The sequence below is a fragment of the Dendrobates tinctorius genome, unplaced genomic scaffold (assembly GCF_039654945.1).
Source record: "Dendrobates tinctorius isolate UK_male_01 unplaced genomic scaffold, ASM3965494v1 ptg000063l, whole genome shotgun sequence".
In the NCBI taxonomy this organism is placed as follows: Eukaryota; Metazoa; Chordata; class Amphibia; order Anura; family Dendrobatidae; genus Dendrobates; species Dendrobates tinctorius.
Genome location: NW_027361731.1, coordinates 18,402,272 through 18,426,189, shown reverse-complemented (window position 1 = coordinate 18,426,189; position 23,918 = coordinate 18,402,272). Strand labels below are relative to the sequence as shown.

The 23,918-nt window shown below is 45.7% G+C and overlaps 2 protein-coding genes across 3 annotated transcripts in view; one reads left to right on the top strand and one right to left on the bottom strand.

Moving 5' to 3' along the window:
• Nucleotides 1–385: 385 nt before the first annotated feature.
• Nucleotides 386–23,918, bottom strand: part of LOC141093967 (uncharacterized) — a 744,741-nt gene continuing 721,208 nt past the window's right edge. Inside the window, exon 18 of the mRNA XM_073579640.1 lies at nucleotides 386–1,867. Within this exon, the coding sequence (XP_073435741.1) occupies nucleotides 1,173–1,867 (695 nt within the window). The 3' untranslated portion in view covers nucleotides 386–1,172. The remainder of the gene's footprint in view (nucleotides 1,868–23,918) is intronic.
• On the top strand, nucleotides 9,146–11,702 carry LOC141094336 (uncharacterized). 2 transcript variants are annotated; one of them, XM_073580172.1, is made up of 3 exons: nucleotides 9,146–9,307; nucleotides 9,403–9,613; nucleotides 9,808–11,702. In XM_073580172.1, exon 3 carries the CDS (start codon nucleotides 10,497–10,499, stop codon nucleotides 11,421–11,423), a length of 927 nt encoding a protein of 308 aa, XP_073436273.1. In that variant the 5' UTR covers nucleotides 9,146–9,307; nucleotides 9,403–9,613; nucleotides 9,808–10,496; the 3' UTR covers nucleotides 11,424–11,702. The 2 variants fall into 2 exon arrangements, with proteins under 2 accessions (XP_073436273.1, XP_073436274.1); XM_073580173.1 differs by lacking the exon at nucleotides 9,146–9,307 and having other exon boundaries at nucleotides 9,317–9,613.

Sequence of the window (23,918 nt, the reverse complement as noted above, 5' to 3'; positions counted from 1 at the left end):
ATCAAAAATTGGCAAATTTAATGATTTCCACAAAATAGTAAACAGAAATGTTTCGGTCTTAAAACAAGATCTTCATCAGTCACCAATTACTGTTACTGAGGGATATGGGTGGACCAATAGATTCACTTGCGTTATAGATAAATCAGGTTGTTGTGGGCGTAGCCACATGTAATATAGGTGGTATAACCAAAATAGATATGGCCGATCAGAATGTAAATTGTAAAGTGTGCGCCGTGCTAGTGTGGTGTGATGGACATGGTGTCCACCGCTAGTCTCATATGAGTAACAGTAATCGGTGACTGATTAAGGTCTTGTTTTAAGACCGAAACATTTCTGTTTACTACATTGTGGACCTCATTAAATTTGCCAATTTTTGATCACATTAAGTTGAGTGCTGAGTTTCTTGTTATGTAAAAAAATTATTCCTGGCCACTCATACCTGGCGCTATGTGTACAGTATATGGTCAATATGTGTAATAGGCAGCAGCAGTAGACAGGAATGGACCCTCTTGCTGTATGCAATAAAGTATGCCACATACAATGCCTGCCTGCCTAGCACTGATATCTAGACCCGGATACACTGCCTGCTGCCTAGAACTGATATATATATATATATAGCCACATACACTACCTGCCTACCTATCACTAATATCTATATACCCCGCTGTAATTAATTAGTCCTTAGGATTGTTGGTTTAGCTGGATTAGTGGAGTCAACAATGGTGTACCCACAGTAACTGATACCCCACCTATTCGGTCCCTATTGCTGCAGAAAGTCTCCCTACACTGGTGATTTTGAAGCTGACTGGGACGAGCAGGGCGGAGCAAGGTCTGATATAGACCTGATGACGCTGTGTGGCCAGCCAATCACTGTAATATCACAACCAAGATGGCTGCTGCATTACAGTGCATGGCAGACAATCCCTGCATGGTGATTGGTGCTCTAAAGAGTGCCAAACATGCAGGGCGGAGACCCGAGCTCCCGCCAAATAATCCAGGAAATGCTCGGCGCTCACTGAGTACAGTGATGCTCGGGCGAGTACCGAGCATTACGGAGTATGCTCACTCATCACTACTTATTTCCTTCACACTCTAAAAACTCATGTAGATGATGAAGAAGATATGATTCCCAGGAATAACATTTCCCACATTCTGAACCCAAAAAATAGTTTCTACCCTGTATGAGTTCTCTGATGTGCAACAAGTTTTGAACTTGAACTATAACATTTCCCACATTCTGGACATGAATATGGCTTCTCTCCTGTGTTAATTCTTTGATGTTCAACAAGAACTGATCTCTGGCTAAAACATTTCCCACATTCTGGACATGAATATGGCTTCTCTCCTGTGTGAATTCTTTGATGTTTAAGAAGATCTGATCTCTGGTTAAAACATTTCCCGCATTCTTGACATAAATGTGGCTTCACCCCTGTGTGATTTCTCTGATGTACATACAAATGTGATTTGTGTTTAAAACATTTGCCACATTGTGGACATGAATATGGCTTCTCTCCTGTGTGGATTCTTTGATGTATAATAAGATTTTGTCCCTGGATAAAACATTTCCCACATTCTGGACATGAATATGGCTTCTCTCCTGTGTGAGTTCTCTCATGTGTAAGCAATCTAGATTTATGTTTAAAATATTTTCTACATTCTTTACAGGAAAATGGTTTCTTCTCTGTGGGAATTATTTGATTTTCAACATCACTTTTGCGGCTTTCATTTTGCTTAACAGTCTGTGATGAATCCAAATAGGTGACTGATTGAAAAGGCTCCGATGATTGATTTTTGCTCTGAAGGGCTGGAGGTATAGCTAGAATAATGGCATGCTTTTCATAGGTATCTGGTTTGACACCACAGTCCCCTGCCAAGAATAAAACTGATTTTATTATTTTTCAATATCAATGCCTTATATTTTATATCATTTCTATATACAGCTGACGCAAAAATTAAGAGACCTCTTTCAAATGTTCAGTTTGTCTGATTTTTCTCTTTGTAGGTATATTTTTGAGTAAATGTAAATTGTTCTTTTAGTCTATAAACTTCTGACAACATATCTCCAAATTTCCATGCAAAAAATTTTGTATTTTTTTTCTGAAAAGGATAAATGGTCAAAATTAAAAAAACAGCTTTCAGACCTCAAATAATGCTAAGAAAACAAGTTCATAATCATTTAGGTACAACAATACTAATGTTTTAACTCAGGAAGAGTTCAGAAATCAATATTTTGTGGAATAACCATGATTTTTAAAAACAGCTTTCATGCGTCTTGGCATGCTTTCCACTAGTCTTTCACACTGCTTCTGGCGCAAAAATGTAAGCAGTTCTTCTATGTTTGATGGCTTGTGACTATCCATCATCCTCTTGATTACATTCCAGAAGTTTTCAGTGGGGTTCAGGTCTGGAGAATGGACTGCCCATGACAGAGTTTTGATGTGGTGGTCTCTTAATTTTTGCCAGAGCTGTACATAATTCTATACAATTCAATGTATAATGAAACTATGACCTAAGACAGTGGTGAGCCACCTGTTCACAAATCCCATGGTACTGAACCTCGAAAGTACAATCGCCAAACATAATACACAAACGCAGAAAAGTTTGAAGCAATAAAAGGAGGATTAAAAATAAGCTTTATTACATTACAAGCTATAGCAACAGATAAAAATATACACCATAAAAACATGTAAGATTCTATAAGGGGTATTCCCATCTCTGATCATCTATCTGAATAAGTAGTAGGTTTAATATTAGGAAATATGTAGTATGGTTCTTCTGACTCGCTATGTTGCTCAACCCATTTGCAGAACATTGCATTAGCTTAGGTATCCATGGTTACAACTCCTTATATAGTGACTGTTAGTTGCTAGTGGTCATAACCATGGATATCTAAGCTACTGCAATGCCCTGGACATGGGGCAAGTGACAGAGAATCAGGAAAACTATACCAAATTTCTAATTTGAGGTATTTGCTATTATTATTATTACACCTACTATACTTTGGGATAGGATCTTGGAAATGAGAGTACCAAGGCCTTTACAAGTCAGTGTGTCCGGTAAGTGTGGTGACAGTTTTTATACGTATCGGAGACACTTAAACACATAGACCCATTCAAGTGAATGGATCTGTGCCCATGTTATGTGTTTCCATGGACCGTGTGTCTGTGGGCGAGGCACGCTAACATGACTGTTTTTTAGCAGCAGAATGGGCCACATGGATGACATCAATGTGACATGTACCGGCGCCTGGGAATCAGCAGTACTGTTCGCGCTGATATCCCTCACCTGTCCAAAGTTGAAAGAATCCAAAGTGTCCCATGCTGTAATCCATCTGGGCGACATTTGCTTATTAGCATAAGCAGTGACCTGAGGTAACCACTCACGTTGAAAAGCTGGGTAGAATGACTCGCTGCACCCCGATTTCTCAAGGTGAGCTGCCATGATCTCACTGAGGTCATCATCGTTCATAGGACCGCTCTCGCTGCAGGGAGTCATTTTCCCCTGCTCTTCAGCAGGAGCGGTTGCCTCATAACCCTCCATCAAACTCCATCCCACCCAAAAGCACTACAAATATTGGCTGGTGACTAGCCCATCCAACCTTTATCCACCTCTAATTTCTCTAGATGGCTGGACCATCATTGTAAATAAGCCCCTGAAACTTTTTGTCATTCCCACCACATTGTAGATTGTAAGCGCTTATGGGCAGGGTCGTCAATATCTTTGCATTAATTATTGTATTATCATTAACTTTGTTATGACTGTTGTATATGAACTGTTGAACTGTAAAGCGCTGCGGAATATGTTGGCGCTATATAAATAAAGATTATTATTATGAGCAAATGTCGCACAGATGGATTACGGTGTTGGTAACTCGATTCTTTAAACTTTGGACAGGTGAGAGATATTGTTATTTTTGATTGCTTACAGGTGACAGTGGCTTCAGGGGATTAAGTGTTAAAGGCGTGCACCCATTACCATGAAAAAAAGTTCCAATTTCGGTCCAGAAAAGTAGGACTAATGTCATGAACGTGCCATGCGATTTTCATGCAAGAACAATCTGACTTTTCACACCTAGCATCTGATTGACATCCAAATGCCATGTAATTGCTATTCGATTGCAATACAATTTTAACATGAACTAACATGACAGAGTAATTCTCTATGTCATTTACACATAGTTTTCCAACTAAATATACTGCAATACACACACACACACACACACACACACACACACACGTATATGTATATTGATGAAAAGCCGGCAATTCAGCTGCTGCGTGCAGTAGAATCACAGCGTGACGCGACAGAATAGAACAGATAGATTACAAACCGTATATATACACATAGAATAGATATATAATAGACATCTCGCAGATGCCTTCTAGGGGGGCACGTGTGCGGGTCAGGCACGTGTGTCTCCCTGCAGCATAAGTATCACGGCAGCAAAAGTATCTCGAAAATGCAGTTATTACTACGGCAGTTAGTCTCGGCAAGAGTCAGGACCCCACACTATCTACCTGTCTCTTTTGGGGATGTCTGCTGAGTATGCCCTTCTTATTACTTGGACCTAGCTTCTCTCAACCTATCCTATTTCTTCACCATGTTTACATATGCCCTCACAGTGTTTGCTCCTTTAGTCCTCACTCTCCTTCGCTATCCCCAAACCCCAGCACCCTCTAACCAAATAATCATCTCCCCTTCCCTCTTTCCTCCCCACCTGACCTCCTCTGCTGAACTGCTCCTCAACCTCAAATCTGTCCAAATGAAACATAAAACAAGCTGCCCACTCTCCTCCCATCTGCTCTCCCTTTCTCTGCTTCTCCTCACTGCTGGCGACATATCTCCCAATCCTGGACCCCCACAGCTCTCACCCCCCACTATTTCCCCTTCCTACCACTCCCTTTTTGATAAGAACTACCACAACCTTTCCAACTTAAAACCTGTGCCATTGAAACCCAACCCCCTGCTCCCTCTCTTGGGAGCACTTTGGAATGCCCGCTCCATATGCAATAAACTCCATGTGATTCATGACCTCTTTCTCTCTCACAATCTTGCCTTCCTCGGCCTCACAGAAACGTGGCTGACACCCTCTGACACCGCCTCCTCTGCTGCGCTGTGTTACGGCGGTCTCCACTTTACCCACACTCCTCGCCCTGGCAACAGACACGGTGGAGGAGTGGGTCTTCTCCTTTCTTCCAACTGCACCTTCAACCCAATCCCACCTCTTCCCTCCCTAATCCTCCCCTCTTTTGAAGTCCACTCTGTCCGCATCTACTCTCCCTCCAACCTCCAAGTGGCCGTCATATACCGACCTCCAGGCCCGACCACTGCCTTCATTGACCAATTCTCTACCTGGCTTCTTCATTTTCTTTCAACTGACACCCCCACTATCATCATGGGTGACTTCAACATCCCCACTGATACCCTTCAGTCAGCAGCCTCCAAACTCCTGTCCCTTACTTCATCCTTTGGACTTACTCAGTGGTCCTCCTCAGCCACCCACACAGATGGACACACATTAGACCTGGTCTTCACCCGTCTCTGCTCTCTTTCTAACTTCACCAACTCCCCTATCCCTCTTTCTGACCATCATCTACTCACTTTCTCATCCCTGTCCTCCTCACCTGGCATCCATGTCCAGCAACATGCACACCCCCGCAGAAACCTTGCACACCTAGACACCCACGCGCTCTCTGATTCTATTCTACCACTGGCATCCATATCCTCACTCCATGACACAGACAGTGCCACTGCTTTCTACAATGCCACTCTCGCATCAGCTTTTGACACGGTTGCCCCTCTCGTTCATGGCAGAATGCGACGTATCAACAGACAACCCTGGCACAATAACACCACTAAAAAGCTCCGGCAAGTGTCCAGGATTGCAGAACGGCTCTGGAAGAAAACAAATTCGCAAGATGACTTCACCACATTCAAACAGGCAACACTCGATTTCAAATCTGCCCTCACCTCTGCTAAACAGGCCTACTTCACAACCCTTGTATCTAACCCAAAACAGTTATTCAAAACTTAACTCCATCCTCCGCCCACCACTGCCTCCTCCAACCTCCCTCATCTCTGCCGAGGACTTTGCCACACACTTCAAAAACAAGATTGACCAAACAAGGCAAGTATTCATCACTCAACCACCACAACCCCTTTGTATACCAGACCAATGCCCAAATCCCATAACCTCACTCTCCAACATCACTGAAGGGGAACTTAATCGCCTCTTCTCCAAATCGCACCTCACAACCTCCCTAATCTTGCAAAAACAAGAAAGATGTCAGGAACACCGCACTGCACTTGCTCACTGAGCCAGTGCACGTATCCTGAGTGAAACCAACTGTGCTGTTATGAATGAGTCACCGTAGGAGGCAAAAGCAGAAATACAAGCTAAGCTAAGCTAATACAAGCTAAGTCCAGAAAACCAGAGAAGTTGGCAACTATCAGATTGCAGACCCCTGAACCTATCAGCACAACTAGCAGTAGCCGTGGGGGGTTCCTACGATGCCCTAGACCCCTCGATCACAGCCGGAGAATTACATAGGCCTAAAGAAAGAAAGGGGAAATCTAAACTGCCCCAGAGCAGACCCCAAAGCAATAGGCAGCCCCCAACATATAATGACGGTGAAGCAAGATGAAAATACTAACACAGACAGAAAGATAGACTGAGCAAAGATGGGGCCCCAAAACTACCTAGATAGGAAAGGACAGGAAGACTGCTGTCTGCAATCTGCCAAAACCCTATCAAAGACAAAAGCCAACAAGCTGATATGAAAAAGGCCCTGAAGCAGCTAGGCTTCAAAAACTAAATCAGCACTCAGGTATTTTCAGAAGACAGAGCTAAATGAATTCAGAACACCCCAGCAGGGAATGGCAGAAATCCAGAAAAACAAAGCAAAACAAAGTCAAAGCACCAAAGCAAAAGGCCGAGCAGCAAACTTAGCTTTACAGGAGCAGGAATTCAGACTGGTCTCCAAGGATCCCACAGAGAAAATCACCCGCAGGGCAGCCTTATATCCAGTCAGTAACTCCACCCAGCCAGTCATCATCATCAGCCTCAGGTGTTTGATAATCAGGCTCACTACCTTTCTTTACCAGAAGAGGGAGTTCCTCGGGCCTCAGTAATGAAGGGGAAAATGAACTCACAACAGTACCTCCCCCTTGAGGAGGGGTCACCGAACCCTCAACTACGCCACCAGGGCGATCAGGGTGAGCCCGATGAAAGGCACGCACCAATCTTTTGTCATGAATATCAGAGGCAGAGACCCAGGAATTATCCTCCTGACCATAACCCTTCCACTTAACCAAATACTGGAGTCTCCGTCTAGCCAGATGGGAATCCAGTACTTTCTCTACCTCATATTCCATGTTACCTTCAACCAATACAGGGTCTGGAGGTGCCACCCCCGGAACAACAGGTTCAACAAACCTCTTCAACAAAGAACACATTATGGAACACATTATGGATTTTAAATGTGACAGGAAGAGCCAAACGAAAAGAGACCGGATTAATAATCTCCACAATCTTGTAAGGTCCAATAAATCTAGGCTTAAACTTAGGAGAAGCCACCTTCATAGCAATATTTTTTGATGATAACCACACCATATCACCAACCTTAAACTGGGGACCAATGGTCCTATATCGGTTGGAAAACCGCTGGGCCCTTTCCTGGGAGAGAGATAACTTATCCACCACTTGGTCCCAGATCTGGTACATTCTCTCCACCACAGTGTCAACACCTGGGCAGGCAGAGGGCTCCACCTGCCCTGAAGAAAATCGAGGATGAAACCCAAAGTTACAAAAAAAAGGTGACATCAAAGTGGCAGAACTAGCTCTATTATTTAAAGCAAATTCGGCCAAGGGCAAAAATGAAACCCAATCATCCTGATCAGCAGAAATAAAACATCTCAAATATGACTCCAAGGTCTGGTTTGTTCTCTCTGTCTGCCCATTGGTCTGAGGGTGAAAAGCAGAGGAGAAGGACAACTGAATTCCCAGCCTGGAACAGAAAGTTCTCCAAAATCTAGACACAAACTGGACTCCTCTGTCAGATACAATGTTCTCAGGAATCCCGTGCAAACGAACCACCTGTTGTAAAAACAGGGGCACCAACTCAGAGGAAGACGGCAACTTAGGGAGTGGTACAAGATGAACCATCTTAGGCCTCTTTCACACATCAGGTTTTCGCCGTCAGGCGCGATCCGGCGCTTTTGACAGAAACCGGATCCGGCGAAATGCAATGCCGGATCCGGTTTCCCCCCCATTGACTTGCATTTGCGCCGGATCGCGCCGGATGGCCATGCGTTTCATCCGGTTTTCGCCGGATCCGGCAATGTGTCGCGATCCGGCGTCTGGAAAAAACGGTGACTGTAACGTTTTTTGTCTCCGTCGAAAAAGCCGGACACGCCGCATCCGGCGCGTCCGGCTTTTTCACACAACGAAAGCCTATGAGCGCCGCAATACGCCGGATCCGGCGAAAGCCGGATCCGGTTTTTTGGTCTGAGCATGCTCAGTAGCTCTGCCCACAAGACATATATAAAAGCAAGACAGTGGGACCCACAGCCACACCCAACATGCCACCCAAGACAGCAACCAGGCGCAGGAGAAGGCAGGAGACCACTGCAGCACCATCCGCACCACCACCACCCCAAATGGAGCAGCAAATAGAACATGCTGAGGAGGGGAGGCCAGCAGCAGATGAGAGACGGTAATTATCAAATCCCCCATTCCTCCAAACTAGGGCTATTGAATATCAAGATATTCATTGGTCCTTTGTTTCTCTTTATTCAACAGCCGCCCAAGAGATGCAGCAGCAGCAGCAGCAGCACTGGCTTCACTGGCAGCAGCTGTAACACCACCCACAGCCATGGAGTCTGGCCATCAAGAGGACAGCACATCTTCTGGGAGCCCTCCCTCGCATCGTCAGCGTTTGACGGTAAGTTTTTATTTCCAAAATCCATCTTCTCTGTAATATATGTCTATTCATTGCCTTTTATTTCAAAACAGGAATCACAAGATGAAGAGGAGCTCCCAGAAGAAGAAGGAAGGGGTGGACAGACACTTGGAGTGGGCTCACAATTCGTAAGTTTTTTGCATCAAACGCAGAAACACAACATCACACTACACACAACACATAGAAAACAATGTTCTGCAGACCACACACAGCAAACAAATGCCTACATCCAAAGACATAACTTTTTTTGTTTTCTTCTCTAGTCTTCCCAATCTGGTGCTTGGCCAAGAGGTCCTCGCAGTGCCTCCCAGGGTCGTCGGCGACAGCAACGCGGCGGTCACCAGCGTGTAAGTATAAATATTTTTGCTTTGTTTTTTTGCACTTTTTATTTCATTTCTTTTGTGGAGGCTAATTATGTTATTTTTGTCTTTTTCTTTAACAGCCTTCACAGCGTGCTCCCGACTCTGACGGTGAGGATGGAGGGATTGATGTGGACCGCCTCATCGATCTCGTCAGAGAAAGGGAGCCGCTCTGGAATATGGCTGACCGCCGCCACGCTGACCTGATTGTTACCCGACGACTCTGGGAGGAAATCTGTTCTCTCCTTGTGGGCCGCTGGGAGGACCTCGAAGCTCGGGCCCAGATTAAAGAGCGTAAGTATATACAGTACCGGTTGCTTGATGTAAACCAGTGTTTCCCGAACTCCAGTCCTCGTGGTCCCCACGGATCATGTGTTCAGGATTTCTATTTACTATAGAAATCATGAAAACATGACCCCTGGGGACCATGAGGACTGGAGTTTGGGAAACACTGATGTTGTATACTAACCACTCCTTTCTTGTTTCAGGGAACAGAATTGTGAATCGGTGGCGGTCTGTGAGGGATCGTTTCAAGAAGGAGTTCAATAAAGAGATGCGGGCCCCGAGTGGATCTGGAGGACGCAGGAGCAAGTACAAGTACGCAGAAGCCCTGTCGTTCCTCCGGGAAACAATGGTCACCAGAAGGTAAATATTACACACCACATGTGAAAAAAAATGTTATATGTAAAAAAAATTTTCAGCCAGGGCCATACCATGTCAGTATTTTAATTGTTTTTTTTTCTCTTTATTCCACAGCACGGTGAGCAGCACTCGGGAGCCGGCACGATTGGACCCTTCTGAGGCGATCCCTGAGGAGACCGGCACCGAGGGACACTTCGACCGCCCCGGTACATCTGCACCTTCCCAGCCTTCCCACACATTCGACCCATCTGTCCCACCCACCAGCACAGGAGCATCGTGGCCGCCTACATTACATGAAGCTGCTGGTGAGGAGATCGCTTTCCCTTTACCCCACCCTTCTGCCCCTGCCACCTCTAGTACACCTGCGGGTACTGGGCGGCAGCGGCAGAGGGGTCAGGAAAAGACTTATGCACCAGAGTTCTTGCATCTGAATGCATCTTTCCAGAACTGTCTAAAAGTCTTGTCAGAGCAAATATCCGCAGGCTATCAGCAGATCAACTCCAGCATTCTGGAGGTGAAGACACTTCTGCAAACCATGCATTCAGAAGCAAGATCTTCGCCAAACCACACCTTTTTCAGGTCTGTTGTGGAGCGCATGGAAACGCTCTCTCCTGCCCAGCAGATGCATGTAATGCATTCATGCCACGCTGCTCTCCAGCAAGTTACCTCCCAACCTCCTCCTCCTCCCACCACAGTAGTTCCTCCACCTGCACCCCCTCCAGCCACTTTCCATCCTCCCCCTCCTATTACATCTACACCCCCTCCAGCCACTTTCCATCCTCCCCCTCCTATTACATCTACACCCCCTCCAGCCACTTTCCATCCTCCCCCTCCTATTACATACCATTCACCTCCAGCCACTTTCCATCCTCCCCCTCCTATTACATACCATCCACCTCCCCAGCACCATCCACCTCCCCAGCACCATCCACCTCCCCAGCACCATCCACCTCCCCAGCACCAGCAACCTCCCCAGCACCAGCAACCTCCCCAGCACCAGCAACCTCCCCAGTACCAGCAACCTCACCAGTACCTGCAAACTCCCCAGTACCAGCAACCTCCCCAGTACCAGACATCTCCCCACTTCCAGCAACCTGCCCCGTACCAGACATCTCCCCACTTCCAGCAACCTGCCCCGTACCAGACATCTCCCCACTTCCAGCAACCTGCCCCGTACCAGACATCTCCCCACTTCCAGCAACCTGCCCCGTACCAAACTCCTTCCCCATACAACTTGCCATCAACATCATCTGCTCCTACAGTCCCTGCCCAACCCTCCACTCCACCACCCACCACCTCTTCTGCTTCCCACATGTCCACCCATTCTGTAGTTTTTTCCACACCTTCACCTCTAACTGTTCCTTCCCCACCACGATCCCAGTCCTCTCTCCACACTCCCAGTGTCGAAGTGTCCTGCAGCCCCTACAGCAGTATTTCCACCACACACTACACAGAATTATAATGTGTGTATTTAAATAAAAATGACCAGTTTTATGGTTTCAGTTTTATAGTTTCAAAGTTTTATTAAACAAGTTTATTAAAATTTTAAAAAAAGTTTACTAAAAAAAACATTTTTCAATAAAAGTTAAATTATTTTACACTGGTTGTCTGTCATTTCTTTCTGCGGCGAAAAAGGTTAAATACAGGGTATTTAAAAGGTGAAATGGTATTCAAAACTAGGTATATAACTGTGGGTAAATTTTAGCTTTTTGCCACAGTTGTGTTCCTGGTTGTGTTTGAAGCAAAGTATTTCACCTAAAAAGTTGTGTTTATTGTTGGTGATTTCCTAACAATGTACACAACTTTTGTTAAAAGTTGAAATACTTTGCATAAAACACAACCAGGTACACACCTGTGGCCTAAAGCTAAAAATAGTAAGACCATGACAAGATAGCCAACTTTGGTTGGCAAAGGTATATACTGTTGGTCCAGAAGGTACACAAGTTTGGTTAGGGCACAAATCTTTCACACTCTGTCATCCTGCCAGTGTACTCTGCCTTGAGGTGACATAAAGTATAGTGCAAAATTGTCCCTCATTACTGAAACCGTCACAGAACTTCTAGTGGTAATGTCATGGTAATCTTGCAAGGTGGTTTCTTCAGAGGTGTCCTCAATGGAAATGGGTTCCTTGCAGATAACAAAATTGTGGAGTACCACGCACGCTTTGATCACCTCGTCCACAGTTTCTGTCTTGAGGTTGATCGCAGTCAATAGGACCCGCCATTTGGCTGTCAGAATACCAAAGGTACATTCAACCATTCTTCTTGCTCTTGTGAGGCGGTAATTAAAAATGCGTTTTGGTCTTGTCAATCCTCTGCTAGAGTACGGTTTCAAAAGGTGTTCTGACAGCTGGAAGGCTTCATCCCCTACACAGACAAATGGCATAGGTGGACCAGATGTTTGCGGCAGCGGTCTAGGTGGTGGGAACTGGAAGGTGTTTCCATACAGTTTACGCCCCATGGCAGACAGTTTGAAAACTTGAGAGTCATTGGAGCGGCCATAGGCCCCAATATCAACCGCAATAAATTTGTATTCCGCGTCAGCGATGGCCATGAGGACAATTGAAAAATATTTCTTGTAATTGAAATATTCCGATCCCGATCCAGCTGGCTTTACAATGCGGATATGTTTCCCGTCCACAGCGCCCAAGCAGTTTGGAAACTGACATATCTGTTGAAACTTGTCAGCAATTTCAATCCACCTCTCTGTTGTGGGCTCTGGTAAAAACTCTTCAGCTAAGGAGTCCCACAGTGCACGGCATGTGTACTTCACAATTCCAGATATGGTGGAAATCCCGAGTCTGTACTGGAAATGCAGTGACGAAAGGGATTCTCCAGTTGCAAGAAATCTGTGGGGAATTAAAAAACAATAAATTAGTTTTAAATCACTGCATTACATACCAAAACTGACCTATAACACTTGGAGATACAAATTACCACCAACAAGATTGCAGTGAAAGTGTGCTCTGATGCGATCATATCCAATAAATGTGGCTTACCTTAAAGTCACCATCAGACGCTCTGCGGGTGAAACAGAGAAGCGGCAATAGGTGTCCGCTTTTCTTATGAGGTGTGCAATGCGCTCCACCAAGTAATCAAAATTCTCCATTTTCATCCTAACATATCCAAAAAATTTATCCGGGTTTCGTCGAAGGTCCATGCATAGTGTAGAATAGACCCCACGCATCATTCTCTTGGCTGTGATGGGGTGGATCCACAAACGTCGTCTACGATGCCTGATGCGCTGCTGTCTCGCTCTCTCCTTCTCCAGAACAATCACCCTCAAACGATTCGCCTCCGCTGTAAAATCCGCCAAATTCTTCAAAATATTTCCAATCACAACATCCATCTTCGCCAGTAACTTGCTCTTCTCTCCAACCTGCACTTTCTCCTCTACAACCTGTCAAAGAAGGGCTGTAGGAACACGCTTATATATAGTTTTCCAGTAGCCAATCCCGTTCGGAAGGCCACAAGGGTCAATTTTAAAAACCGGAAACGGCGTAATCCGTCGAAAAAACGGATAGAAAAACGGATGAACCGGATGAGACGGATCCGGTTTTGTCTGTCCAGAAAAAGACGGATCCGGCAGAAAACCGGATCCGTCACATCCGGTTTTCAGAAACATTTGCCGGATCCGGCGTTCCGGCACGATGCCGGATCGCGCCTGACGCCGAAAACCTGATGTGTGAAAGTAGTCTTAGAGAACCTATCACAAATCACCCAAATAACAGTCATCCTCTGAGAGACAGGCATATCAGAGATGAAATCCATTGAAATATGGGTCCATGGCCTCTTGGGGACAGGCAAAGGCATCAACAACCCACTAGAGCAAGAACACGATTTAGACCGGGAGCACGTCCCACAGGACTGCACAAAATTCCTGACATCACGAGACAAGGAGGACCACCAAAAAACCGACTCACCAGATCTCTAGTACCAAAAATACCTGGATGACCAGCCAAAGCAGAGCAATGAACTTCAGACATCACTCTCTTCTTCCACTGGTCAGGAACATACAACTTTCCACTGGGACAACGCTCAGGTTTGTCCTCCTGGAACTCTTCCAGAGCACGTCTCAAATCGGGCGAGATGGCAGAAAGAACTACCCCTTCGCCTAAGATGGTAGCAGGCTTGGTCACCACAGGAGAATCAGCAAAGAAGCTCCTAGAGAGGGCGTCTGCCTTGACATTCTTTGTTCCAGGAAGAAAAGAAACCACAAAATCAAAACGTGTAAAAAACAAGGCCCACCTAGCCTGTCTAGGGTTCAAGCGCTTAGCCGACTCTAGGTAAATCAAATTCTTGTGGTCAGTGAGGACCACGACTTGATGCTTAGCTCCCTCCAACCAATGTCTCCACTCCTCAAATGCCTATTTCATGGCCAACAGTTCCCTATTCCCCACATCATAGTTACGTTCAGATGGAGAGAACTTTCGGGAAAAGAAAGCACAGGGATTCATTTTAGATGTTACAGGATCCTTTTGGGACAAAACAGCTCCTGCACCAATCTCAGAAGCATCCACCTCTACCTGGAATGGAAGTGAGACATCAGGTTGCCGCAAAACCGGGGCGGAGGTGAATCTTCGCTTCAGCTCCTGAAAGGAAGAAACAGCCTCCGGAGACCAATTTAACACATCAGCACCCTTTTTAGTCAAATCAGTCAATGGCTTGGCAATACTAGAAAATTTTGCTATAAATTTCCGATAAAAATTAGCAAAACCCAAAAACTTCTGGAGGGCCTTCAAAGAAGTGGGCTGAACCCAATCGTGAATGGCCTGTACCTTGGCCGGGTCCATTTCAATAGTTGATGGGGACAAAATAAATCCCAAAAAAGAAATCCTCTGTACTCCAAAAAGGCATTTAGATCCTTTGACATACAGGGAATTCTCCCTCAAGATCCGGAACACAGTCCGAATATGTTCCACATGAGAATCCCAATCCTTGGAGAAGATCAAAATATCCAGATAGATAATCAAAAATTTATCGACAAAATCTCGGAAAATATCGTTCATGAAGCACTGGAAGACAGAAGGGGCATTAGTGAGCCCAAAAGGCATCACCAGGTACTCAAAATGTCCCTCCGGAGTATTAAACGCCGTCTTCCATTCATCCCCATGCTTAATGCGAATAAGATTATACGCCCCCCTGAGGTCAAGCTTGGTAAACCAGCAAGCACCTTTAACTCTGGAGAATAGATCAGAAATCAGGAGTAACGGATACTGATATTTAATAGTAATTTTGTTGAGGGCACGATAATCAATACAAGGTCTTAATGACCCATCCTTTTTGGCTACAAAAAAAACAAACCAGCACCTAAGGGTGACGAGGATGGTCTAATATGACCCTTCTCCAATGCCTCCTTAATATAGGATCGCATAGCCTCGTGCTCGGGTACAGATAAATTGAAGAGCCGACCCTTGGGAAATTTACACCCCGGGCTCAGTTCAATTGCACAGTCATAACTCCTATGAGGAGGCAGAGACGCAGACTCATTCTCACTAAATACATCATAAAAGTCCGCCAAATAATCAGGAACATCATGCGACTGAGGAGAGGTGGAAAACACCGGAGCCTCACTAAGGGCACACCGACAACCCCAACTCACCACAGACACAGATTTCCAATCCAAAACTGGATTATGAATCTGTAACCAGGGAAACCCCAGAACAATAGTATCATGCAGATTATGCAACACCAAAAATCTGCAATTTTCTTGATGGTCTGGGGCGACCCGCATTACCACCTGGGTCCAAAATTGGGGTTTATTTTTAGCCAAAGGAGTAGCATCAATCCCCCTAAAAGGGATAGGCGTCTGCAGAGGTGTCATCGGAAATCCACAACGTTTAGCAAAATCCAAGTCCATTAGGTTTAGGGCTGCTCCCGAATCCACAAAAGCCTTGGCGGAAAATGTGGACAGGGAGCAGATCAGAGTAATAGCCAGAAGAAACTTAGGTTGAACACCCCCAACAGAAAACGTGTGTGCAAAGCGTTTCTCTCGTTTAGGACAGACAGAAATAATATGCGAGGCATCTCCACAGAAAAAACACAACTTATTACGCCTTCTGAACTCCTGACGCTGCTCTCTGGAAAAAACTATCACATTGCATTGGTTCAGACATTTGTTCAACAGGTGGCAACACCTCTTGTGCAGCTTTGCGTTCGCGCAAACGCCGATCAACCTGAATGGCTAATGACATAGAATCGTCAAGACCAGAGGGAACAGGAAATCCCACCATAGTATCTTTTACGGCTTCTGACAACCCCTTCCGAAAGAGAGCAGCCAAGGCATTATCATTCCAGGTAGTAAGTACTGCCCACTTTCGGAATTTTTGACAGTACAATTCTGCAGAATCACGACCCTGGCTCAATGCCAGCAGGGTCTTTTCAGCCTGATCAATGGCATTAGGTTCATCATACAACAACCCCAAAGCTTGAAAGAATGTGTTCACATTAGTCAGAATAGGATCATCTGGTTTCAAAGAAAACGCCCAATCCTGCAATCCTGGGGATCGCCACGCAGCAAAGAGATGACAATTTTAACATGCTGCGCGGAGCTCCCTGACGAGTTAGGCTTCAAGGCAAAAAATAATTTACAATTATTTTTGAAATTCAAAAATTTAGACCGATCCCCAAAAAATACATCAGGTGTGGGAATCTTTGGTTCAGCAGCATGTGAATGAGCAAGGTAGGCGGAAATTCCCCACACTTCCGCAGCGAGCTGCTCCACACGATCAGACAATTGCTTTATCTCCATTGAGAGAGAAAAAAAAAATTCCCCCTACGGCCTCAGAGATATAGAGGAAAAAATATACACACTTTTTTTTTTTTTTACAATTCTTTCCTGCTATTGACTACCCTAGAATCTGCGGTATGGCGGGTGATTCTGTTATGAATGAGTCACCGTAGGAGGCAAAAGCAGAAATACAAGCTAAGTCCAGAAAACCAGAGAAGTTGGCAACTATCAGATTGCAGACCCCTGAACCTATTAGCACAACTAGCAGTAGCCGTGGGGGGTTCCTACGATGCCCTAGACCCCTCGATCACAGCCGGAGAATTACATAGGCCTAAAGAAAGAAAGGGGAAATCTAAACTGCCCCAGAGCAGACCCCAAAGCAATAGGCAGCCCCCAACATATAATGACGGTGAAGCAAGATGAAAATACTAACACAGACAGAAAGATAGACTGAGCAAAGACGGGGCCCAAAACTACCTAGATAGGAAAGGACAGGAAGGCTGCTGTCTGCAATCTGCCAAAACCCTATCAAAGACAAAAGCCAACAAGCTGATATGAAAAAGGCCCTGAAGCAGCTAGGCTTCAAAAACTAAATCAGCACTCAGGTATTTTCAGAAGACAGAGCTAAATGAATTCAGCATACCCCAGCAGGGAATGGCAGAAATCCAGAAAAACAAAGCAAAACAAAGTCAAAGCACCAAAGCAAAAGGCCGAGCAGCAAACTTAGCTTTACAGGAGCATTAATTCAGACTGGTCTCCAAGGATCCCACAGAGAAAATCACCCGCAGGGCAGAAGGGCGTCGGCAGCCTTATATCCAGTCAGTAACTCCACTCAGCCAGTCATCATCATCAGCCTCAGGTGTTTGATAATCAGGCTCACTACCTTTCTTTACCAGAAGAGGGAGTTCCTCGGGCCTCAGTAATGAAGGGGAAAATGAACTCACAACACTGTGCTCAGAGATACCTGTAGAGTGGGGCAGCAGCGGTGAAGATGCGTGCTTCAGACAAACAGGACCTGAATCACCTGACTGTTGGGGGCGTGGCTTAAGCTCCAGAGAGCTAGGAGCTGAAGGAAAACTCCTAGAAGGGTAACTATGGGACAAAGTTACCAAGGGGCTTAGACAGGGACGTAAACTAGATCAGGCCGGGATCAAAGCACGAGATAGCACGACAGTACCAAAGGATTAGACAGATTGGATAGTCAGGACATAGCCAATGGATCATATACAGAGAGGGCAGCGCAGTACAAGAGAAGCAGGCAGAGGTGTTGTGAATTCGCTTTCTGGCCTACCTCTGGTTATTGCTGAATGTAGTGGAGCTGGTCGGTTTGACAGAGGGGTTGCAGGTTCTCTTTCTGGGCTTCCTCTGGTGGTTACTGGAGGTAATGGAGCTGATTTGATTGAACGAGGCTTGCCACCTGATGAGGAGGAGGACGATTGGAGATCTGGGGCTTCAGATTGGGATTTAAGACAGCCGATGCCCTCTATCCCTGCTGGTGATTTTTTTTGCTGCCTTTCCTCCTGAGGTCTGACGTATCCAGCTCTGTCCCTGCATTCTCCAGCTAAGTGATTCATTTGCTTTTCTGTTTGCATTGGTTCTGGCTCTGTCTATCCCTGCTTTGTGTGGGTCAGCCAGCCCCGGCTGGGGCTGTGCTGAATCACCGCCCATATGTTGCTGCTTGTGCCAGTTTGTTTTGCCCCGTTAGATTGGTCTCTATTTGCTCTGCTTTCAGAATCTACCAGAGTGCTGATATAGTGGGAGGCGAAGTCGTGTGACTGCAGGGTTTTTTGCATCAGACGTGTTGGACATTTTGCAGGGTTTTTTTGCATGATTGCAGACAGTGTCTATCCTTTCCTGTCCTGTCTAGTCAGTGTGGACCCCATCATTTGCTCAGTCTATTTTTCTACCTGCATTTGTGTTTTCATCTTGTCTCACCGACAATATATGTTTGGGGGCTATCTATTCCTTTGGGGTCTACTCTGGGGCAGTTTAGATTTCCCCTTTCTTGCTTTAAGCGTAGTTAGCTCTCCGACTGTGCGGAGGCGTCTAGGATCATCGTAGTTACGCTCCACGGCTACTGCTAGTTGTGTGGATAGGTTCAAGGGTCTGCAATCCACTTAGTTACCAACCTCTCTGGTGTTCTGTGGCTTAGCTTAGGCCTGCTCTCCTCCTCGGTGACCCATTCATAACACAGAGGGTAGTCAGGACGTAGCCAAAGGATCATACACAGAAAGAGCAGCACAGTACAAAAGGGGCAGGCAAAACTTGTAACCGGGACACATCCAAATCAGAACCAGATAGACATAAAGAAGCACAGGCATAAAGCACAGGCACAAGCACAGCAAAACATTTATATTTTTCCTGAGCCCTGGAAATATTTTGTCGAACCTTAGACCAAAGATCCTTGAGACAATTGGCCCCGTCCTCTACCCCCAGACAACTAGAATCAATACATGAGAATTCACCAAAATGAGGGTTTAACCCATAATTAATAAAAATGGTGACCTACCGGTGGATTGGTTTACCTGATTGTTAAAGGCGAATTCTGCCAACAGTAAGGCATCAGATCAGTCGCTTTGCAGGGTAGAAGTCAAACAACGAAAAATCTGTTCCAGCGACTGGTTGGTGCGTTCCATTTGTCCGTTGCTTTCTGGATGGTACGCTGAGGAAAAATGATAATTACTTACCCATAATTTGATTTTCCAGAGCCATGACAGCACCGCACATGAGCACAGCACATGAGAAGGCATCCGCCCCCAGGAACAGGAAACCTGCAGCAGAGATAAAAGAAGGGGGTGGCACCTCTCTCCTCAGTTTGTTTCAGAGAATGCAAGGTAACGCCTCATTAGTTGACAGGTATTTTTATTTCATTAAGTCACTTTTATCCACCTTCTTTTGATATATTACATATATATATATATATATATATATAAAATTTCTTCTCATATATACATATATTTGTGCATCACACAACCATCACCAAGTTAGGCCGGGAATCGATGCGGTGCTGTCATGGCTCTGGAAAATCAAGTTACCGGTAAGTAATTATTTTTTCACTTCCCCATGACAGCACCGCACATGAGGAAGAAATAGAAGAGACTCCTAGGGTGGGACAACAGCAGATAACACCTTTCTCCCAAAGGCAAGATTCGAGAGCCCTAGATCTAGCCTATAGTGATGTAAAAAAGTGGATGGTGAAGATCATACTGCTGCTTTGCAAATCTGTTCTACAGTTGCATTTGCCCTTTCGGCCCAGGACGTGGCTATGGCCCTTGTAGAGTGAGCCGTTACACCCAGTGGGGGAGTCTGACCTGAGGAAGAGTAAGCCAGTGAAATAGCCATATGTAGCCATCATGCAATGGTTGATTTTGAAGCTTTTTTTTTTCCCCTGTTTGTCCCCTGGAAGGAGACAAAAAGGGCTGAAGACTGTCACCATGATTTTGAGACCTCTATATATTGAAGTAGGCAACATCTGACATCTAGACAATGAAAGGTTTGCTCTCCCTGGGATTTTGGGTTGGCACAAAACGAGGGCAAAATTATTTCCTGGTCCCTGTGAAATTTGGAATTGACCTTCGGGAGGAAGGCTGGGTAAGTTTTTATGATTAGTCTGTCATCCAGAAAGGTAGTGTATGGGGGATTTACAGAGATAGCTTGCAGCTCACATCGAGCTGAAGTCAGGGCAACCAGGAGTACTGTTTTCAATGTTAATGCCTTTACCGAAATGGAAGCAATAGGCTCGAAAGGAGGAGATGTTAGGGCATTTAATACTAAATTTAGATCCCAGGGAGCTACCTTAGTCAGTAATTTCGAGGGTCTGGTTGTGAAAGAGGCTCGAATGAACCTATAGACCCAAGGGTGATCGGAAACTTTTTGGTCAAACAACGCACCCAGGGCAGATACTTGCACCTTTAGGGTGCTTGTGGACAACCCTCTTTCTAGCCCTTTTTGGAGGAATTCCTGGATCTCCTTCTTTGGAACTTCCTGGCTTGTTTCAGATAACTGTCGGCCTGAGAACTCCAGGAACCTTTCCCAAATTTTCTGGTACTTGACTGAGGTTACATTTTTCCTGCTAGCGAGCAGGGTGGTCACCAAGGGGCCTGAGAATCATTTTGCTAAAAGTAGTACCCTCTCAAGTTCTATGCGGTGAGATGGAGTCTGTGCACTTGAGGATGTAGTACTGGGCCATGGTGAACTAGATTCGGGATATCTGGGAGGATCCATGGGTCCGAGATAGATATGCGTCTGAGCCATGTGAACCACGCTCTTTTTGGCCAGAAGGACGTGATAAGGACTACTCGTGCCCTGTCTTCCCGAATCTTTTTCAGGACTATTGGGATTAACGGAATCGGGGGAAATGCATAAGCTAGGCGAAATTCTCAGCGCAGTGCATCCACCCCTTCTGGGTTTTCTCTTGGGTTTAGAGAGTAGAACCTGTTTACGTTCCGATTCCTCCTTGTGGCAAAAAGGTCCACTTCTGGTGTGCCCCAGATGGCACAAACCTTACCAAATATCTCCAGATTTAGGGACCACTCCCACTGGTGTAATACATGCCGGCTTAAGTAGTCGGCCAGAAGATTGTCTGTCCCTTTCAAATGTGTCCTCGTCAGGGACAGAAGATTGTTCTCTGCCCATATGAACAATTTTTTGGATTCTGCCATCAGCAATGTTGACCGTGTACCCCCTTGCCGGTTTATGTAGGCTATGGCCGTACTGTTGTCGGATAAAATTGCAACATATTTGACTTAGATTTTTTCTTTCGCCTGAAGAAATGCTCGCCTTACAGCTGCCAGTTCTTTTAAATTGGAGGATGCTGTACTCATTGAGGGTTCCCATTGGCCCTGTAGAATCCGGTTCACTAGCTGTGCCCCCCTGTTGGGCATCGGATTTCTGCGTTTACTCCGCAGGGATCCAGACCCTCACATTCTACAGTCTCCTGCTGTTTATATACTGTAGAGGAGATTGCAGAGGAGATTGCCTTGCAGCAAATCTCTCCTAAGGCTAAGTCCTTCTGTCCTACTACTGAGCATGCTCATGGGACGATCTCCCATTGGAGATCGGGAGTCATGTGCTCAGGTCCCGCTCCAGATCTCATTGGTCCATCTCAGAGATCTGGAAGCTTGCGGAAGGTCCCGGCTGCTATAAAAGGCGCGCATGGCTGTTCCACCATGCGCTTGTATAGACTTACTTGCTGCTGTGTGTATGAGGAAAAAGACCCCTAGATATAGAAAACCTAAGTGCCAGGTGATAATGGGTTTAGATTAGTGACCAGATATAGAATACCTGAAAATCACTATCAAAGGAAGGGGGGAACCTCTCCCTAGTAAACCCTAATGTGTCCCTTCCTAGCCGCGGAGGTTGGCACCCTAGTTGATGATGATATGGCGCCCCCGCTCAACGTCGGTAGCCCTAAAAACCCTATATCACCCTAGCAAAACAAAAAAAGGGATACACAGTATACACACACACAAACAATTATACCCGAAAAAAACCCTAATGGGTAGACATAAATATGTCCTTATAGAAGGAAAGTGCTGAAGTGCTATAAATTTATCTCGTAGTCAAAAAAGGCTCAAGGAAAATTGAATAATGCAGCTATGAATAACTTCTCGTACTTAAAAATACATATGCTGCAGAAAAAACTATAGTCCCTGTAGTTCATAAATCTTATCTCGTAATGAAAAATACGTCTACTGCAGAGGGTCATACAGTATATCAGTAATATTGCCTAAAAAAGTCTACAATAACAGGCTCAATAACCATCAGCATTAGCAGCAACACTTCAGCCATATAATTGCAAACCAACAATGCAAAAAAGACAATTCATAAATAAAGGACCTAATAGTCCATCAGAAAGCTCATTGCAAACAAAGTTAAATGATTTCCATGGCAAATCATGGCACCAGAAACAATGTACCATCAAACACAATGGCCATCAATAGCCATAGAAAACAGCATGATGCACATTCACAGAGCAAAGTTGGTCTGACAATCAAAACAAATACTTATCAGCCATTGATGTGCCGTAAACGCCCGACGCGTTTCCCCCTCCTAGTCATTGAGGGTTCATCAGGGGCAAAATCATAGGGGTCCCATCCCCCACCGGCTGAACAGAATGCAGAGTGCGGCGGCGTTTTATAAGTCCGCGGAACTTTTGGCGGTAGGCCTATGGTGTCAGCGCATACCGGGCCAAGATCACTTCTTTGATCCGCTCATAGTCTATACAGTCCTCATCAGGTACCGTGCGATAGGCGTTCGCTGCCCGGCCTGTCAGCTTGCTGGCCAGAATCTGAACCCGTTCCTCCGGCTTCACTTGATGAAGGGCACACTGCCGCTCAAAGTCCTGCAGAAAGCCATCAATGTCTTCCTCTGCCTCCCCCAACTGTTGGAAGGCATTATACTGGATCTTTTTGTGGCTTAATGTTGAAGGTACCTGGTCGAAGGCCAGAGCTCCCCCTGCTCGCTGACTCTCCTCTCTCCGCTCTGCCATCTCCATCTTGGCCAGCTCCACTTTGGTCCGCTCTGCCATCTCCATTTTGACTAGCTCTATCCTGGTCCGCACGGCCATCTTTTCCTTCAGATCAGTACGCACATCAGCCATCACCTCTCGTATGATCTCTACTGCAGGGTTTAGGCCATAGAACGCCAGTCTGTTCTTTACCTCCCTGTGGAATTCGGTCTCCTCCACATTCACATTTGGGGGCGCTGTACTGTCGTGTTCCATGATGGCTGCTATCAAATCCGCTTTTATTTTGTTGCTGGCGATCAACCCTCGGGCTTCCACCAGATCTTCTAATGTAGTCCTCTTTAACTTCTGGTAGTTGTTTTCCATTCATTCCTTTCCTCCTGTAGAAGGGGTATCAAATCCCGCTGTCTGCCACCAGTGTAACGGGGTCTACCCAAGCTGGGGTACCTCTTTCAGTACCACCCCGTGTTTTCGGAGGTCCGCTCTGTGTTGGCTGGAGTCTGAATGAATGACGCTGGCTGGAATTCCTTGGTTACATGGGCGCATATAAAAGATCACTGCTTCTCCACGTATTTCCAGTCTGACAACACTTTACTCACAGGACACAGAATATATCACACAGATACAGAGGGCAGGCCAATAGAAAAGCGGCAGGCCAGACATGCATTACAAAAGCCGCAGGTGGCCGGAGCCTGCCGATGTTTACTGTGGGAATTACAAAGGTGGGGGGAGGGCGGACAAAAGGAGAATATCGTGTCCCCT